Genomic DNA, 19,169 nt, shown 5'->3' with positions numbered 1-19,169 from the left:
TTGGACTCACCCTTTCTCTTCCTCCATCTTGGCCTTATGAAGGAGTAGAGTGCAACTCCAGAAATTGCAATGCAGGTTCTAATATAAGATTTTATGTTAAATTTTGTTGCCTCCAACATAGTGTGGTTTGGATTTCCTCATCATGGCACCAGTAACATAGTGTATTCTACTGATATTGAAAATAATAATTAACAAAAAGTGTAAGGACAACATACGAATGAGAAAAAAAACTTTATACTAAAACAATGTCAATAATAATACTTATATTGTTGATAGATCCCAGAAGACAAACTTTCCCCACAACTTACAATTTACTCCTAATAATTCACAAGACTCTTAGAAACTTTATGGAAAAGAAGGGAATATCGACAAACAAAGGTAGTTGAAAACAAATAACGATGCCTCAGTTCCAAGCAAGTTCGGATAGGATAGATAAATCCTCACCAACTCTATAAAAACATAAGAACCTATAGTGACATCAAACTATTTCACTTACTACTAATATTCTGGATTAAATATTGACAAAGATACTCTTTTAAGCTTTGAACTTTTAAATAAGATAATACTTAATAACATTGTAATTTTTCGAAGAGATCTATGATGACATGAAACTGTAAAGACAAAAGGTCGTCGTTCACATATACACAAATAATTACTTCACTAAATATAAGAAACTTTTACCTCTAGCCCTTTTACAATTTCTTCGTTTTTCCTTCTCTAATAGACATAACCTTTAGCAATTTGATTGATTAGTCACCTTAAGTGTCGGCGATCTTGCAATTCTCTGTGGGATTGAAAGTCCATCCTCATGATAATTGCGCATTGGCAATGTAAAAAGGGCTGTGACTACTGGAGAAACATAGGAAGAAGCCATCCATCTACAACAAATGTTCTAAATAAATCATCTGGGCAATATGTCAGGCTAATAAACATGTTTTTTTTTTCACATCATCTCAAAATCAATTTATACTTATATATATATATATATATATATATATATATATATATATATATATATATATATATATATATATAAAATTCTTAGTCCAGTGTCTATAAGAAAAAGAAGCTTCAATTTGATCATTATTCCAAAGCTTCAGCATGAGCACCACAACCAAGTGAAATGTTTTTGGTTTAATTAAGATGGACTTCTCAATTCCCAAATCTGTTGAGTGGGAAAACATTGGTCAATTTTGCCAGAGATTAAGATTAAGATATAAAGAATGATGCAATGAGCTCCAGTTGAAAGATAGGATATATATTACTATCATATTCATAAGAAGGAAAAGGAAGTTCTGATCAGTTGCCTAAATTTAGGAATCCACCACTGCCCATCGTGTAACTCAAAATTTAAAAGATAACTGCAATTACACAAATTTAAAACTGACCCCACTAATTAAAAAAAATATGCAATAACATTAAGTAAATATGTCAATTCAAAAATAAATAAATTAATTTAACCAGAATAGGATACAAAAAAAGACGTTGTAGTTGCTACAAAAAAGGAGTAGTTGCTATAAGCTAGGAGCAAAACGTGTTTCTAAAAATAAAATGTGCTATAAACAAAAGCCAACAAAACGTGTTTTATTTTTTTATGAAGTTTTAAAAGTTTTAACCGTGCTGTTTATGAGTTAGTGGGGGGAAATGGGGTAAGTGACGTGCCTTTGGGTTAGTTTTACTATTTATTTATTTTTCTCTCCTTTTTTTGTGTTTTCCTTTTTCTTTTGTATTAACTTTACCCCTTGGTAACTTTTCAATTATTTTTATATTAAAATTCAAAAAACTAACTAAATTAACTAATTAATAACTAAGGTAACCACTTTTTGTCCTAAAACTATCCTATTTTTAATAATATATAGATATAGATTAGGAAGATAAATGGGGGAAAAGGCAAAAAAAACTGAGAAAAAGATAAATAGCAATACTCATTTATGAGAGCGCCACGTCACTGGGCCTTTGTCCCGGAATTATATAGATATATAGATGACACTAGGTGGCTGCTTGTAGCAGAGAAAATGATCAAAATGGTCCTTAATGTATTAGGTTGTTTCATTTTGGTCCTTTACAATCACCCTTAACAGATAGTCCTTAATGATGTACAATGTCGGTCCTAAAACCAAAAACTAACAGATCTTTCAAATTTCTTGTTACCTTTAACAGTTTTATCCATGTACACCTCATATGAAATTGTAAAACAATCAGAAGTATTTTTCCCGATCGAAAACCTTATCTTCGAAACCAGATTGTGTGTGATTTGCTATAGGATTACTTCTTAAGATGTCTCTACACCACTTTATGTCTTTGGCTCCACATAAGGCATTACAATGGTATAAGCCAAGTCATTTCCTTTAATAGAAGGACTAAAACGTCTCTCTGAGCTTACGGTGACCTATAGATTTGTTACGAGGAGTATAATTTTAAGCTGACTGATGAGTATCCTATGGTAATTGATTCTAAGGATTTCGAGTTCTCATAAACCAGAAAGGACAGCAATTTGACCGCTAAATTTAATTAATTTTCGCTTCTCCATGGATGTTACACTAATGCCAGTTCTAGGGTTAAGGTGGTAGTTTCATAAATATACTTAAAATGGAGAACCATGTCAAAAACCACATTGACGAGCTTTTTTAGGAACCTATTTAACCAAGAAAAGATTTAATCACATATGATCGATGATTTACTTATTACAAATGAGATGCACTTTCTTTGTGATTTGCTTCCCGGTTATTATCCAAATTCAGTTGTTTTTTCTATGGCATCAATTATAAAATTGAATAGCGACTTCAAAAATTGAGTTTCTTCACTGCAAAACCGAGACTATCAGCCTACCATTAGAAGACCCTCGTAATATATCAATCAATATAACCCATCAGCTATTGGAGCACATGCATCTTCATATTGTTGGACTCATCAACTCCGGAATGGGGACTGAAGGAAAACTAGTTTGTATTCCCACCACGAAATGAAACACATGTACTTTTCTACTTCATTTGAGACATTAGGAATTCAAAACTCACTAGCCCGACTAATCCACATTTGCACAGGGAAACCTACTAAGAAGCGAGTAAAAAGCTCCCTACCAAGAGGTTCGCCAGTCCCAGAGCCTGAATTGAAGACCTCTGGTTAGGATGAAAACACACGCACTTCAATAAATGACTAGACAAATACATAAATGAATGATTGAAGTAAACACCTTGCCAAGAAGGGAACAAATCTCACTTATGTTTAGCATAGTTCAGGAATTAGAATATGTATTACGTACAAGATTAGGGACTAAAACCCTCTATGTAATATTTTTAATACTTATAATATATAGTACTATCTGTTTAACCAAAAAAAAAAAAAAAAAGAGTTATTAATTATTTTGTATTTTGGGTTTCATATATTAAAACTCTGTTATACGGTCTTATCCATAGTTTGAGTTTTTCTCATTATAATTAAAAGAAATCTTTATAATTAAAAGAAATCTTTCTCATCTATAATTAATATAAGTCGTATTATTCTATTTTTAGCGCTGACTCTTTTTTAACCATTCTATTTTTAATGCTGAAAATTTTGATTTTTTTCATCTTTTGTGTTCCTTATTTTGTGATTGGTTTCTAACAAACTTTATATAGACCAATAAGATTTGATGGAGAAAAAAGAAAAGGCAGTGAATTTTGACAATGCCAAGCAATAGTTAAGTAGGCGTTTGGCCATGAAAATCAAATATTTTTCACTTTATTTGGAATTTTGAAGTTGGAGTTGAAAATAGAGTTGTGTTTGATTATAGTTTTTGCCAGGAATATTTGGTTGTTTAAATGTATTGAAACTGAAAATTGAAATTTTAGGTGTTTTTCAAATTCTAAATACAACTTGTAATTGAAATTTTCGTGGTCAAACGTTGATTTTCAAATAAAGTGAAATAATAAGTGAAAAATTCTCAATGGCCAAACGGGTAATAAGTATCACAATCCATTCGTACTACAATTGTAAAAAATTCGTAACTATATTTTTTTTTCTTATGTGTATAAATTTTGGTATGGGGAAGATATATACATGATTTTTATTTAGTTACCAAAAAAAAAATTTCAAACTCAATCTCCCATCTAATTAATTCCCTAATCTTCCTCATGTCTAATTAATTCCTCAATCTCTTATCTAATAAATCCCTAATCCTTATTAGATTTGTCTTAAACATTTTTAGATTTTGTCTTAAAAGTGTCAAGTGGCTTGTTCATATTACGCCACTTGACTTAATATTAAACTAGACTACCCTCCTTTTAATATAATATAGATTAAAAATAATATTTGGAACTACTCTAAGGTTTAAAGATTATTTTTACTTATTCAGTCGACTGATTATTACAATATATGTTGAAATTTTCAAAATAGAATAAAGTTCTTGCGTGACATCTTTCGTTCAGAAATGCCAAAAATCATCACTGTGGGTAGGCCTCAATAATAGAAAGCCAAGAAGGAATTTCAATGATATTGTAATGCGGAAATCCAGCTTCTTTCAACAATTTGTTCCACTCATCTTCACTCCTTTCTTTACCACCACTGCTGTGTGCAATCATAACTAGATCAAATAAGAATCCCAAATCGTCAAATAAGCCATCACCCTCTGACTTCAACACTGCATCAACTATGATCACTTTTCCAGTTTGCACTGGTATCGCCTGTCGACAGTTTTTCAAGATCTTCACACAATCTTCGTCTCCCCAATCATGCATTATCCACTGCGTATATTAAATTAAAACAATTAATAATAATCAAGAAAAGTGGGGAAAAGAGTTAAAGTTGAAAATATAGACGGATTCAAAATTTTAAATTCACAAGTAATAGATACTGTTCCATCTATGCTTTTGTTATCATGGTACGGAATTAGCAAAGGTATATCTTAAGAAGACTTTTAGTTAGATATACACATATTTTGTTAAAGACAAATACTGAGTTGATCAAGGTAGTAGTGGGAAGAAATGACACATTCTCTGCATCGTATATTCGATCCATATAATTTCAGCGGGTCGGGCTAGTGGAGCAGACGGTTAAGATGGGTAGCTTTTTATTTTTAGAAGTTTGGCTTAAAAAAGTTCCACATTGGCAAAATCAATGAAAATATCACATGAATTGGTTGAGAGTGACTTTTCTAAACAAAACAAACAGTAACTTTTTAAGATAATTACTATTAACTGAATGACCGTTTGAGAAACCAACTCCTTTAGAGAGATGAATTATAACCAAATTAACGTCCATAACCAATTTTAGATGACAAGTTTCAAAAATCATTTTTTCTTAAATCTTGTATTCTATATTGTCGTCACATAAAATGAAACAAAATGAAAGAAGTAATAAAATTTGCTATAATACTCCCTCCGGTCCAAAATAATTGAGGTTTTAGAGTTGGGCACATGGATTAAGGATTTCACTTACGCCTAAAAATTAAGAGGTGTATTGACTAACATACCCTTAATTAATAGGTGCTTTGAAATTATAACAAGCATTAAATTTGTTCATTGAATTAAAAATGTGTCAAGGAAAATTTGGAAAAAGAACAAAATACCTTTTTAATAGACTAAAACATTAATTATTTTAGATCAACTTTTAGAAGCTAAATCGTCAATTATTTTGAACCTGAGGGAGTAACATTTTACCTTGACAAAGACAGCATCAGCAGGTGGGATAGCTCGAAACATGTCACCCTCAACATGAGAAACACCCTCATATTTTGGAGCTGTTGACACAACATGAGGCAAATCAAAATTTGTCCCCTTGATATGAGGATATGCCTTGACAATTTCAGACATGGCAGCCCCCGTCCCACCACCTACATCAATAAGTGATGTAATGGAATTAAACCCATCTTTATACCCTGTAATAATTGACTTCATTATGCTTTTTGTCACTGAATTCATCCCATTGTTGAAACTCTCATTCAACTCTGTATCTTTTGAAGTCATCTCAAAAAATTCACACCCATGAGCTTTCTTGAATGCAATTCCACCCTCTTTCACGCAGCTGCTGAAACAATGCCATGAGGCCATGAGAATTGGGTTGGTTTCGAGCAGGAACATTGGTGCCAAACTTAGCTCTGTGTCATGTAATAGCCATCTTGAGATAGGGGTTAGTCCATAGAGGGTATCTTCGCCCTGAGATCAATTCAAAAGCACTTATTACTACTCTGCTTCGTTTAATTTATATAAACCTATAACTTTTGAAACATATCGTTTTTTTCTTTTTTTTTCTTTTTTCTTTTTTCTTTTTTTTTCCAGGTTTCGACAATGATCCTTCATCCTATATCATGTGTGTTGTTACATAACTTTTGAAACTTAATGGGAGAAAAGTAAATATCACTTCAAAGGACGTAACTCTGATAATTAATATTTCCTGTAAACGATTAGCAATACAAGTTGTTAGAATATTTACTTTTGGACTACAGTAACTTTGTTTTACCATTAGTAATTAGTTAGCTAGAGATATATTATAGGCTAGGTTAGTTAGTTAAAGATATAGTCTACAAAAATATTCTAGGCTAGTTTTGATTATCTTTTCACTTGTTTGTTCCTATAAATGCAGAGCTGAACATAGTTAAATAAAATAATTTCTTTTGACTGCATTGTAGTATATTTTTCCGTCGGTATTTTTTCTCCTGTTATTTCCTAATTTTCTTTGTTAAGAAACAACAATTGGTATCTAGAGCCAGTTTCTTGAGGGGCCTGTGAGAGATGGATTCTAAAAATAATTTTTCTCAAATAGCTCCTCCTGTCTTTGATGGTGGAGCTGGGCAGTTAGAATGGAGACTTATCTTGAGGTTTTAGATCTTTGAGAGGCCTTGGAAGAGGATTATGATGTTCTTCCGCTGTCAAATAATTCCATCGTGGCCGAGATTAAAACCAAAAAGAAAAAAAAAATCAGAAAATCAAAGGCGAAAGCAACTTTGTTTGCTGGTGTATCTATAACAATTTTCACAAGAGTTATTACTCAAAACAACAAAAGAAAATTGGGATTATCTGAAGGAAGAATACACAGGTGATGAAAGAATACGAGGCATGAATGTATTAAATTTAATAAGGGAATTCGAGTTGCAAAAGATGAAGGAATCTGAGACCGTCAAAGAGTACTCAGGCCGATTTCTTGGCATTGTGAACAAGGTAAGATCGCTTGACACTAAATTTAAAGATCCAAGAATAGTTGAAAATAATTTTATTACGGTGTCTAATAGATAGGAAGTATCCATAACTATGTTGGAAAACACAAAAGATTTGTCCAAGATTACCTTGGTAGAATTGCTAAATACATTGCAGGCACAAGATTAAAGAAGGCTTATAAGGCAAGATGGTATGATTGAAGGAGCCTTGATAGGCAACCACAAGACTCAAAGCAAGGGTGATAATTCAAAGAAAAATTACCTCACCTTGTCAACATTGTGGCAAAAAAGGCCATCCTCCATTTAAATGTTGGAAGAGGCCAAATGCACAGTGCAAGATCTGCAACCAACTTGGTCATGAGCCAGTAATTTGCAAAAGCAAATCTCCAAAATATGAAGCAGATGCCCAAGTTGCACTATAAAAAAAATGGGTAATATGCGGAGGTTGAAAGTTGTAATTTGCGGAGGTTTTAGCCTCCACTAGTTGCTAGAAGAGGCTAAAACCTCCACGAATTGCAACTTTCAACCTCCGCAAATTACTCATTTTTTGTAGTGTTGCTGAAGAAGAAGAAGGAGGCCACTTGTTTGTAGCAACATATTTTTCAACCAAGAAACCTGATTTTTGGATGATTGACAGTGGTTGTACAAACTGATACAAGAACGGATACGCGGAAGTAATAATTTAACAAGGAAAGCAAAAGGGATAGAAAGATAGACACATGATTAGAGAGAATTAAGCAACCAAAACTATATTAAAGTCTTGACCTCCTAATTACACAACTAATTAGCACCTAACTCTTAAGTTGACCTCAAGGGAATTGAATTCCCAAGCAACCAACCTCTTAACAATCAAAGATTCAACAAGATCCATCCATGGCCTCTCTCACAAGTTTCTCTCTCTAGAGACAACTCTCAAAATCACTCATAAATTTATCAATTCATCAAAAATCTCCAAATTACTTCAAATTTTGGATTCTTAACTTTCTTCACTAGGAGAACACAACCCAATGACTTTCAAGCTCCAATTTCTACTACTTCTTCAAAACCCACTTTCAAGTTCTACAACCTTCAAGCTAATGACTCATTATGACTTCAAATAACTTGAAACTCAAGATCTAGACTCAAAAAACACTAGGGAACTCAAATATAGTGTCAAAAACAAAGACAGATCAAACACGAATTTGAATTCTCGAATTTCAGATTATTTTTATGAGAGATATTGAAAAGTTGTAAACTCTAGAATTGAGTGTTTGAGAGCTTGTGAAGCTTTTGATTGTTTGAATTGTTGAGAAGGTGGTTAATTGGAAAATCAATCCCTTTTGGTCTCCTTAAGAGTTTAGTGTTTTTGGATAATCTAATTGAAGGTCTTAATCTTTTATGGTTAGGGTTGTCTTTTAGTCCTATTCAATTGTGTCAATCTATTCTATCTCTAATTTCTTGTTTATTCCTTGTCTTTCCTTTTTATTATTGTATCACAAACCACATGACATCTGACAAAAAAAAATTGAGGAGTTCATGTCTATGGGAAACAAAAATGTCAAAATTGGGAATGGCTATATTCCTGCAAAAAGAAAAGCGACTGTTGCAATCAAATAGGTTCAGGTAGGTAGTACAAAGAAAACTGACAATCCGCACCAAACCGATAATCCGAATCAAACCAAGAAAAAAGCCCGATTAATGGTTTGGTTTGACTTGGTTTGCTGTTGAAAAAGAAAACCTGACCATAATTGGTTTGGTTTGGTTTAACTAAAAAAAGTCAAACCGAACCAAACCAACCCAACAATACACCTATAAAAATTTTAAAATATTTTATACATAAAAATATTTATTTGTAATGCGATTTATAAACATTTCTTAAGTTCTATAGCCCATAGAATTATTTGTAATGCGATTTATAAACATTTATTTTGTCTTTTAACGTATTATTTCAAGCTTGGACTTAGAATTTTGAGTGGTCCAATAAGTTCTATAGCCCATAGATGTTAGCAACTCAAATAAATTCAAATAAAAAACAAATCAATACTAATGCTAACAAAAGAAATTCAATTATCACTAAGAATGACAATAATGCATGTTGGGATCTAGTCTTTAGTTTTACATTGGTTTTGATAGTGAAATACATAACTTAATTTTATTTTATTTTGTCATGTTATTAATATTTATTAGTCATACTTATTTTAGCTTGACTTGGTATTTTTAGATTATGATAATTTTCACTATGGCTTATTAATTAGCAATATTTATTTATGCTATTTCATTATCCTTTTTGTTGAATATTTTATTACAATGTTATCACTCATCACACATTTTGTGTTATTTTCTTAAGAAATACCTTAATTATATAGTTGTATCTTACTAGAACCAAAGAAATATTTGAAGTAAAAGTTATATGTTTTATATGAAGACTTTTTCAGGAACAAATCCGAATAACCCGAAAAAATCGATAAACCCGAGGTTGAAAAACCCGACTTATGTTGGTTTGATTTGGTTTATAGATTTTAAAACCCGACACAATTAGTTTGGTTTGGTATTTGAAAAATCCGAACCCGGTCCATGTACACCCACAGGTTCAGGTACAAAAATAATTTCAGATGTTCTTTACGTGCCTAATAATAATCAAAATCTATTAAGTGTTGGCTAGCTAATAAAAAAAGGATTTAAATTTTTATTTTGAAGAAAAGTAATATCGAATTTTTGATGTCCCTAAGCAGGAATTTTTACTTGTTAAAATGAGAGGTAAAAACTTCTTGTTTAATCAGGCTAAAGATGAACACAAGCCAGAATATGTTGATAATCAAGAGTTGTAACTTAGAGACATGGATCAAGCTAACTGCAAGACCAAAGATGAGTCGGTACAATTATTCACGAAGTCAATTCCATCCAAGTCTAGAATTTGCAGTTCCAAAACCAAGAAGGAGTGTTAGACTATTTACTTTTGGATTGCAGTAATTTTTTTATTGCATTTCAATAACTTTGTTTTACTGTTAGTAATTAGTTAGTTAGAGATATATTGTGCAGAGATATTTTAGACTAGGTTAGCAGGGGAGGATCTAGGTGGGAGTGAGAGTGTTCATTGAATCTCCTTCGTCGAAAAATTACATTATATATACATGGTCAGATTTAAAACTTTAAGAGTATATATTCTCTAATGAACCTCCTTGAGTCATGTGAAAAGTTTGGTTCAGCGGTTAGGGGGGTTCAAAAAGGATACAAGGCCTCTGGTTCAAGCCTCAGTAGTTGCAGGTCTTTTTTCCTTTTTTAGCTTTTGGCATCAGGCAATTCGCAGAATTGCCCTTACTTTGGGATGGTCTTTAGTTTTTTCCCCTCACGAATTGCCCTTACTTTAGGATGGTCTTTAGTTTTTGCCCCTCAAAATGTTGGTTGTTAATTTTTGCCCCTCGCGTTGCAATCCTTAGCTTCGCATAGAAATCATGAGGTTTTGGGTTCGAACTTCCGCTCAGGCATAAATTAAAAAAAAATTGCAAAGCAAGGCTTGGGTCACGTGTATGCCGGAACCGGCATACACTTCTTAAGGAATAACTAAAGTTATGCCGGACCCGGCATAACTATAAGCTCCGCCTTATAAGGCAAAGTTTATGCCTGAAGGAAAAGTTCCGCCTTAGGGGCATACTTTTATTTATACCTTAATTAAAAGTCTGCCCCATCAGGCATAACTAAAAGTATGCCTCATAAGGCGGAACTTTTCCTTAAGACATAACTAAAAGTTTGCCTTATAAGGCAAAGTCTATGTCTTAAGGAAAAGTTATGCCTTATGGGGCATACTTTTAGTATGCCTTAACTAAAAGTCTGTCCCATAAGGCATAACTAAACTATGTCTTAAGGAAAAGTTCTGCCTTATGGGCAGACTTTTAGTTAAGGCTTAACTAAAAGTTTGCCCATAAGGCATAAGTATGTCGGGTCCGGCATAACTTTGGTTATTCCTTAACAAGTGTATGCCGGGTCCGGCATACACGCGATCCAAGCCTTGCCTTTGCTATCTTTTTTTAATTTATACTTGAACGGGGGTTCGAACCCAGAACCTCAGGTATAAGGCCATTTTTCAAGCGAAGGGCAAAACTTAAAGACCATAAATATGAGGGACAGTATTTAAAGACCACCCCAAAAGAAGGGCAATCTGCTCAATTTTTTGTTTGGCATCAGTAAAGTTGGGCCCATTTCTCGGATCAGAATCAAATTGTGATTTGTCTCAAAGCCCATGAGTCATATTTACGGGAAAAAATCTAGGGATAATGACCTAATAATATTACTTAAGACTCTATATTACAAAACATAAGGATATTTTTCCTTATTTACAAAACATACCAACAAAATTACAAAGTATACCAGATTTGAGTTTAATGGGATCCCACGATTTTAGGCTTTTTTTAAGGAAAAGAATCTGATTTTAAATGTGGGCTTAGTTTTAGGATAGTTACCAATCAACTTCTTCTTCTTTTTTAAAAGATTTCTCTCTCTCTCTCTCTCTCTCTCTCTCTCTCTCTCTCTCTCTCTCTCTCCCTCTCCCCCTCTCCTTCTATGATAATCACCATTTCCAGACCTAAAGTTCATCTTCTCTCCTAGAATAAATTTTCAAATCAATATTACAAAGTATTTTTTATTACAAACCTGTGTATTAATTGTATATAAAAGTTGGTTTGTATCATTTTGAGATATGTGTGATCATTGTGTGTTTGAAACCTTTATATATTATATAAACTGTAGTTTTCAAAAACGCAGAAAACTAGTACATGTATGAAATGTGTATGAAATCAGCTATATATCATTTAGATATATGCGGTACAATGTGTATGAAATGCGAATAAATTCAATATGATTTAATCTATGAAATGTGTACGGAATCTGGTTTGTATCAATCAGAAAACTTATTATACATATATATTTTCTCATAATTTATACATACTTTGATACAATTTATATGTACTTTATCATAATCAAAATATACATACAACTTTTACACATATTTCATACATAAACATTATAACGAATTTATACAGTTATACCTATTGCATACAGAAATTTATACATATTTATTTTGTGGTGTATAAACTTTCTATGAAATCTGGTTTGTATCAATTACAAATTTATTATACATATTTTCTCAAAATTTATACATACTTTGATTATATTTTATACAATTTAAATGTACTTTATCATAATCAAAATACACATGATTTTTATACATGTTTCATATATAAAAATTATAACGAATTTATACAAATACAATTAGACATATTGCATACAAAGATTATACATATATGTTTTTTGGTGTATGAACTTTGTACATAAAAATTACCAATTAAAATGGACTTTTTGAAAAAGTTGGAGAAAATTAGGGAACAATATCTCTTAATTTAGAATGGGGAGAGAAAAGTGGATGAAATAAAAGAGCAAAGTTGGAGAAAAGTAGGGAACAATATCTCTTAATTTTGAATGGAGAGAGAAAAGTGGATAAAATAAAGAAAATAGTTTATTTAATGTGTTTTATTTACTTCTTTTTAATTCACCTGATTCGTATAGATTTTATAATAAATCTATTGATATATTTTGTAAACTGAAAAGTATCGTCATGTTCTGTAAATATACCCTCTTACCATGTACGTATATGTTTTTTGCCCAAAAATCTATGGTATTGCATATTTACTTAGCAATACTTAATTATATAATAATTATACCAATTTACACAGCTAAAAGTGAGTGATAGAGACTAGACTTGTTCTTTAGCCGTGTGGTTAGACTACTAACGTGTGGCATTATCTGATTATGAGAAATGAAAGCATGATAATATAATTTTTTGTCTTGTGAAAATGAATATTAAAATTAACTTTGAATCATCTTATCAATCACGTTGTAGCAAGCAACTACATTCATCGAATTTGATATGATAATGGTTAATTTTCAAAAGAAAAAGATTATAATTGCAGTCCTCTATAAAAATTGCAATTTAAGAAAAGGAGAGCTTTTGCCAGGTTGTTTATAGCAAAAAAAAAAATCATTTTGGCACCTATCCCTTAAATAGTGGAATATATAGGGATTAGGGAAGTTACAACTACGATTGCACTTATATTTATTGGTGCTTTTTTAACATGCTATATTTGTAATATTTGTTTTTTCTGTATATAATTTCTAACTAATAGATACATTGTGTAAAAATCTCCTCAATGTATTGATATTTTTAATTTTTTTTTTTATTGTTGTTGTTGTTGAGTACTTAATATATATATTACTATTATATAAGTACTTAAATCCTTACACCTTTTTAAAGAACCTTTAGCGATTTTCAAAGTAATGAGTATATGATTGAAGGGGTACTCTTCAGAAGAAAAAAAAGGTTTTAAATATAGCAGAACACACTGCAAAGTGAAAGGCAAAAATCCACAAGAAATTTTAAGAAATGCTTAATGGAGCAGGCAAAAGTAGGAAGAAATGTTAAACGGGGCATGACAAGGCGAGTTAAAATTTATCGGGTTAAAGTTAGTCTTACCTTCGCCGCCCGGCTCCGTTATCAACCCACTGTAGGTTAGTTAGTTAAAGTTATACTTTGCAAAGATATTTTAGGCTAGTTTTGATTATCTTTTTACTTGTTTGTTCCTATAAATACAGAGCTAAACATAGCTAAATAAAATAATTCTCTTTGACTGCATTACAGTATATTTGACTGCAGTGCAGTATATTTTTTTGTCAGTATTTCTTTCTCTGTTATTTCCTACATTTCTATGTTAAAAACCAACACAAGTAAATGGGGACAAAGGGAGTAAGATAAATACGCGCTCTACGAAGTTTACCTGAGAGGTAGCAGCAGTTAAGATTTTTCGACGGACTAGAAGTCTCATGATACGTGAAAGATAACTTATATCTGGAGATGAAGAGTTAATATTAGTGGCTATTTGTAACAAAGTAATAGGGTGGCCATGAGAATGAATAATATCAGCAATACGAAGCTCCACAGCACATTTGATGGCCATGGAGTCCACGAAAGCGAACATGTATTTAGATACTTGTGCTTGGCCTTGTAGCATGGCTGCTTCATTCATGGAATCAATTTCACCCATTTTGCTTAATTCTTTACTCATTAAAAGCTTGTTGAGAGGATTGACGCTGTTATAACATGATTTAGCACAGCAATGGTGTGGTGTCTTATATACTATACTAGCGAGTAACAGAGTTAGACTATTATTGTGGTATGTCTTGTCATGATGATCCTTAGGTAGGGTTCATCCTACATAAAAGTCTTCAGCCTATTTTGCCAAAAGACTTGGCCGACAAATGATCTTAGGGAGGAAGGAAAAATTTGTGGAGGATAAATTTTGAATCAATTATTTTCCCTTCTCTCTTTTAGCCTTCGAGGCTAAGATTAGCTTGTCAATCAATAAGTAGAAAATCAATTCTTCATTCAAGTAAACACCAACAGACAGAGAAAGAATGAGAGAGATATCATGGACAGCCTAAGAAAATAGAGGTGGAAAAAATAAAAGAAGATTATTTCTTTTTGAGTGTATAGTGGTAATACCAGTTCTTTCCTCTCAACCCGTGGTTTTTTTTTCTTATTCAGATGAGTTTTCACGTAAAAATTTTGGTGTCATTGTCGCTCTTTTTATTCTTGTTGATTAACAGTATTTTGGCGCTTCGCTTTTATTGCTAATATATACGGTGAATATTATTTCTTAATGCTATTTTTCCCAACAACTTATTGGGAAAATGATTAAGCAATGGGGCTCACAATATGTAAATAGATATAGTTTCTGTCTCAATTTATTTGACACTTTTTCTTTAGTTATCTTTGAACTTTCCATTTTACTATTTATAATTTATTTTAGACCACAAATTTCAATACTTTTTCTTTTTACTTAATCAAACATCATCACATAAATTAGGACGTTAGTAGTAATAATGTTGGAAGGTGAACTTAATCAATCGAATAGTCCTCCCACCCAAAAATGTTACCTCGTCTTTCTGCTGATCATCACTGATAGAATTCAACTGTGCAAAATAATTGAAATATCAAAAACAAGTCATATTATTTTGTTACAACATATTTGATTACATTGATAAATGAACACTCTAGAGTCTAGTGCATGTACGACGGTAAAGTCATAATCTGGAAGGAAGGCAATCACGACTAACGGACACAAGCTAATGCTTTTAATGACCGCAAGTCATGCTTTAAATCTATTTGGTGGTCCCACCATGAACTTGGGCTTTGCTTAGCCTGTGGTTCTTTGGATGGTGATATCTCAATTCACATTTCTAGGTCGGATGGTAGTTGGGACACCACGAAAATAGACTAGCTCATCCAGTCGGTGTAACATCTCTTTCATGGGTACTATCAATGTCTCGTTAAGCTTTAGTAGGTTCGGGTATGCTTGAGCCTGTTGAGAAGCTAGCATCCGGTGATTGTGATATTTAGAGGTCTCGAATGGGCGGGTTGGGTTGAATTTGGGCGGGTCAAAATGTGTTGAGTTAATAAAAAAAATTTAGCCCGGATTGCCCTTCATTTGGGGTGATCTTTAATTTTTACCCTTCAAATTGATGGTCTTTAGTTTTGCCCTTCGCCTAATACTCCGAGGTTATGGGTTCGATTGCTCAGTAAAAAAAAAATAAAAAAAAATCGCAAGGCAAAATTTGCAAAACTATCCATGAGGCAGAATTTGAGCTTTAAAGGCAAAAGTTAAAGATCGCCAATTTGAGGGACAAAAATTAAAGACCACCCCCAGCGAAGGATAATGCTGCAAATTGCCCGTTAATAAATGAGCGGGTTATTGACCCGCCCAAAAGTTCTTGGGCTGAAATGGGCTAAAATGGGAGTTATAACCCAACCCGCTCAATTCTTACTATGTTATAATTGTATTGTTGTTCTTTTATAATATTTTAATACCTTATAAATTATATTATTTTTCTTTATTATGCTATACATAACATATCAAATAAAATAAAAAATTGTTTGAAACTATTTTGACAAGATTTCTCATTGGTCAATTTGGGCTACATATTAGCTCAACTTTTGATGAGCTGAAATGGGTTGAGCTAATAAATGGACAGGTCAATAACTCGCCCAAACTCAGACGGGTTGGTCGGTACATATTCTTATGGGTTAATTTTACCACCTCTAGTCTAAAAGTTATATAATGGCATATGGAAGATGAATTGCTTCCTGCACTTCAGATGCCTAGTAATTGGGAGAGAGATGTAGCCTGGGCGCCAAACTTAGGGCTTCCAAAGTCAACAATTGCTAGTGCTTCAGAGGATGGTACGGTTGTCTTATGGACATCACAAAGGAGGGACATCAGTAGGAGCGGAAGGTTCTTAAAGACTTGAAAAGTCCTGTTTGGAGGCTCTCATGTTCGCTAACGAAAAATTTTGTTGGCACTAGCTGCTGGTGATAATAATATCACATTGTAGGAAAAAGTAGTTGATGGTGAGTGGCAAGAAGTCAACACTGTTGACCACCAGAATTGGAGTTCTCTGTTTTCTTTCCACCATCCGAACCTTTTTCCCTGGCTCGGGGGTTGGTTTTTTATGTTTCAGGACTCATTATTCACTATCTTGATAAATCCTTTTCGTTGTAATTGATAAATGTGATGAATCAGCGTACCAGAGCTAGGAAGTTGCAAAAAAGTTGACATTGTTTTAAAAAAAGGCACCTAAACTTTGCTAGGACTCCCTAGACCAGTTTAAAGTTGAATCATTGGACCCTTTTGAGGTCACCTGGCATTGAGCGTGTATATCACTCTCTGTGGGAGAGTGAAAAACAAAAAAAATACAATTAAAAAATTAATTTTTGCAATATCTTTTTGTTAAATATATTTTTAACTTTTTTTTTTCTTTCTCTTCTCTTTTTCTGTTTATTTCTTCTTTCTTCTCTTTTGAAGAGAGCTCGCACTGACCGAAAAATTCGACTCACCGGAATCACCAAATAATTCAAGCACTAAAGTGAAAATTTGTTTATGTGTGGCTGGGTTTCACATAGCGGTTGAGGAGGTGCGTACGATTGAAACATGGGTGGAGATCCGATGGAGTTAGCACAGTGGACGGAGGTGTTGCTGGGTTCTCCCATGGTGGTTTCTAATTGACTGAGTGATTAACGGCGGTAGGGTCGGAGCTCGTGAGGGGCGCCGTGAGCTCTGTTTTCTCTTCAGATTCCTCCGGTGTCCGCTTCACCAAAGCCATATCACTGGAATTCTCATTCTGTGCCTCCACATCTAATTCAAAATACTCACGCCCATTCGAAGCCGCCATTTCAAACTATTAGTTCACTATGAGTTGATAAACATTTTTGTTTTTTTTTCATCCAATTACATATTCAACTTCCTATCAACTTAATTAATTCAATGTTAAATATGCTGAAACATATATCACGTGAATTAGATTTTTTGATTTTGGACCAAAAAGGCAGAGGATTCAAATGGCTGAAATTTGATTTTTGGGGAAAGGATGCTGAAGAAGACGAAAGGGTGGGTATAATGGGGAAGAAAGAGAGAGAGCCAAAAGAAAGAAAAGGAAAAATGTTTTTAAAGAAATTGACACGTGTCACATAATGATTGGTGCGTGACAACACATTTTTTTCTTATAATTGGGTTTGACGGAAAACAAGACTCCCTCCGTCCCAAAAAGATTGACACTTTTCGCTTTTCGAGAGTCAAACAAGTTGTTCTTTGACCGTAATTTTTTCATGTCTTTAAAATATTTTAAATTATTAATTATGATGACTTATAGTACTTTTTACGTAATTTTCAAATATGAAATTTTATTTCGAAAAAATTAAAGATTCTATGTTCAAATATACGGTCAAAGAACAACTCGTTTAACTTTGATTGTTTGCAACCACATTGTTCTCAGATGACACAACCACATGGTGAGCTGATGAATCTCCAGAATAAGGGGCTTGCCTGAACTGATCTTGCCTGTACTGAGAATGACCACGTTGTTGTTCATTTAGTGCACCATAGGGCCTCTTCTTGAACCTATAATCCGGTGGATACCCCACTATTTTATGACACTGATTTCTTGTATGTCCTTTCAGTTTTCGCACATCACATTGCAAGTTATAGTTCTTTTTGACCCTTGAAGGTCCAGCACCACTACCATTACCATGAAACATTGTTGTTACCACTATTACCATGAAAACCATTATTTCCCCTCGAATACATTGCCATATCAATATTTCCTACAGATGCAGGATTACTACACAAAATACCAGGTGTAGCAGCCACAAATTTCTGTCCTTCATCACTTATTATCATGAAATATGCTTGATTTATAGATGGCATGGGATTCATTAATAAAATCTGACTTCTAGCTTATTGATATGAATCACAACAACAATTGAAACATTTTCAGTTTTTGTGAGTGTGCGAAATTCTTTAGACTTGGCACAATTACAACAAGGAGTTGGGATTAGAGCTTCTTAAATTTTGTGAAATAAGTCGAAACAGATGCAGTACCTTGAGATAATGTTGCAATTTCTTTATGAATATTGAAAATTCTTGAACAATCATTTTTGTTGAATCTTTCACACAACTCATTCACACCACTTGTGCACTCGTGGCATACATGATCCCACCTAGTAAACTCTTGGATAGTGTACTCATCACCCAAGAAAGAACTATTGCATTGACCCTTTCCCAATGGTTTCCCATTGATTCCGGAAATCGATCCATCTACCAAACCAACTTTGTTCCGGCCTAATAGAGCAAGTTTCATCGAATTGTGCCAAATTGCAAAGTTTTCAACACCAGTTAGTTGAAATGTAATGATTTGTATCCCACTTAAATCGGAAGAATGCAAGAAAAGCGGTTGATTATAATCAATTCCTGGACCTTGACTTGTAGTCAAGTTTTGCCCAGAATTTTCAGCATTAGTTGGACCATTTGTCCCAATTTGGGGTTCAGTAATCGCCATTGAGGAATCTTTAGATCAGAGATGAAAAGGCGGAAGAAAATCAATACAAACTGAGCTAGATTCACAAATGTATTCTGTACATAGTCATATCATAACGGAAATTTTACCTGTGATCATTCAGAAA

At 33.1% G+C, this 19,169-nt stretch overlaps 1 protein-coding gene and 1 pseudogene across 1 annotated transcript; one reads left to right on the top strand and one right to left on the bottom strand.

Annotated features, from left to right (window-relative positions):
* Positions 1–4,406: 4,406 nt before the first annotated feature.
* LOC132037796 ((R,S)-reticuline 7-O-methyltransferase-like) lies at positions 4,407–14,325 on the bottom strand. Its single transcript, XM_059428419.1, has 3 exons — positions 13,933–14,325; positions 5,637–6,131; positions 4,407–4,721 (listed from the first exon to the last, which is right to left on the bottom strand). Exons 1-3 carry the CDS (start codon positions 14,218–14,220, stop codon positions 4,422–4,424), a joined length of 1,083 nt encoding a protein of 360 aa, XP_059284402.1. The 5' UTR covers positions 14,221–14,325; the 3' UTR covers positions 4,407–4,421.
* Positions 14,326–15,222: 897 nt separating this feature from the next.
* On the top strand, positions 15,223–17,771 carry LOC132047595 (protein transport protein SEC13 homolog A-like; annotated as a pseudogene).
* The last annotated feature ends 1,398 nt before the right edge of the window (positions 17,772–19,169 follow it).

The sequence above is a fragment of the Lycium ferocissimum genome, chromosome 2 (assembly GCF_029784015.1).
Source record: "Lycium ferocissimum isolate CSIRO_LF1 chromosome 2, AGI_CSIRO_Lferr_CH_V1, whole genome shotgun sequence".
Lineage (NCBI taxonomy): Eukaryota > Viridiplantae > Streptophyta > Magnoliopsida > Solanales > Solanaceae > Lycium > Lycium ferocissimum.
This window is presented reverse-complemented; position numbering and strand designations above follow the sequence as displayed.

Coding starts and splice junctions, on each gene's coding strand:
- LOC132037796 (XM_059428419.1), bottom strand. CDS start 14,220: ATGAGTAAAGAATTAAGCAAAATGGGTGAAATTGATTCCATGAATGAA. Junction 6,132..13,932: donor TAACTGCTGCTACCTCTCAG/GTAAACTTCGTA, acceptor AATTGATCTCAG/GGCGAAGATACCCTCTATGG. Junction 4,722..5,636: donor CTGATGCTGTCTTTGTCAAG/GTAAAATGTTAC, acceptor TAATATACGCAG/TGGATAATGCATGATTGGGG.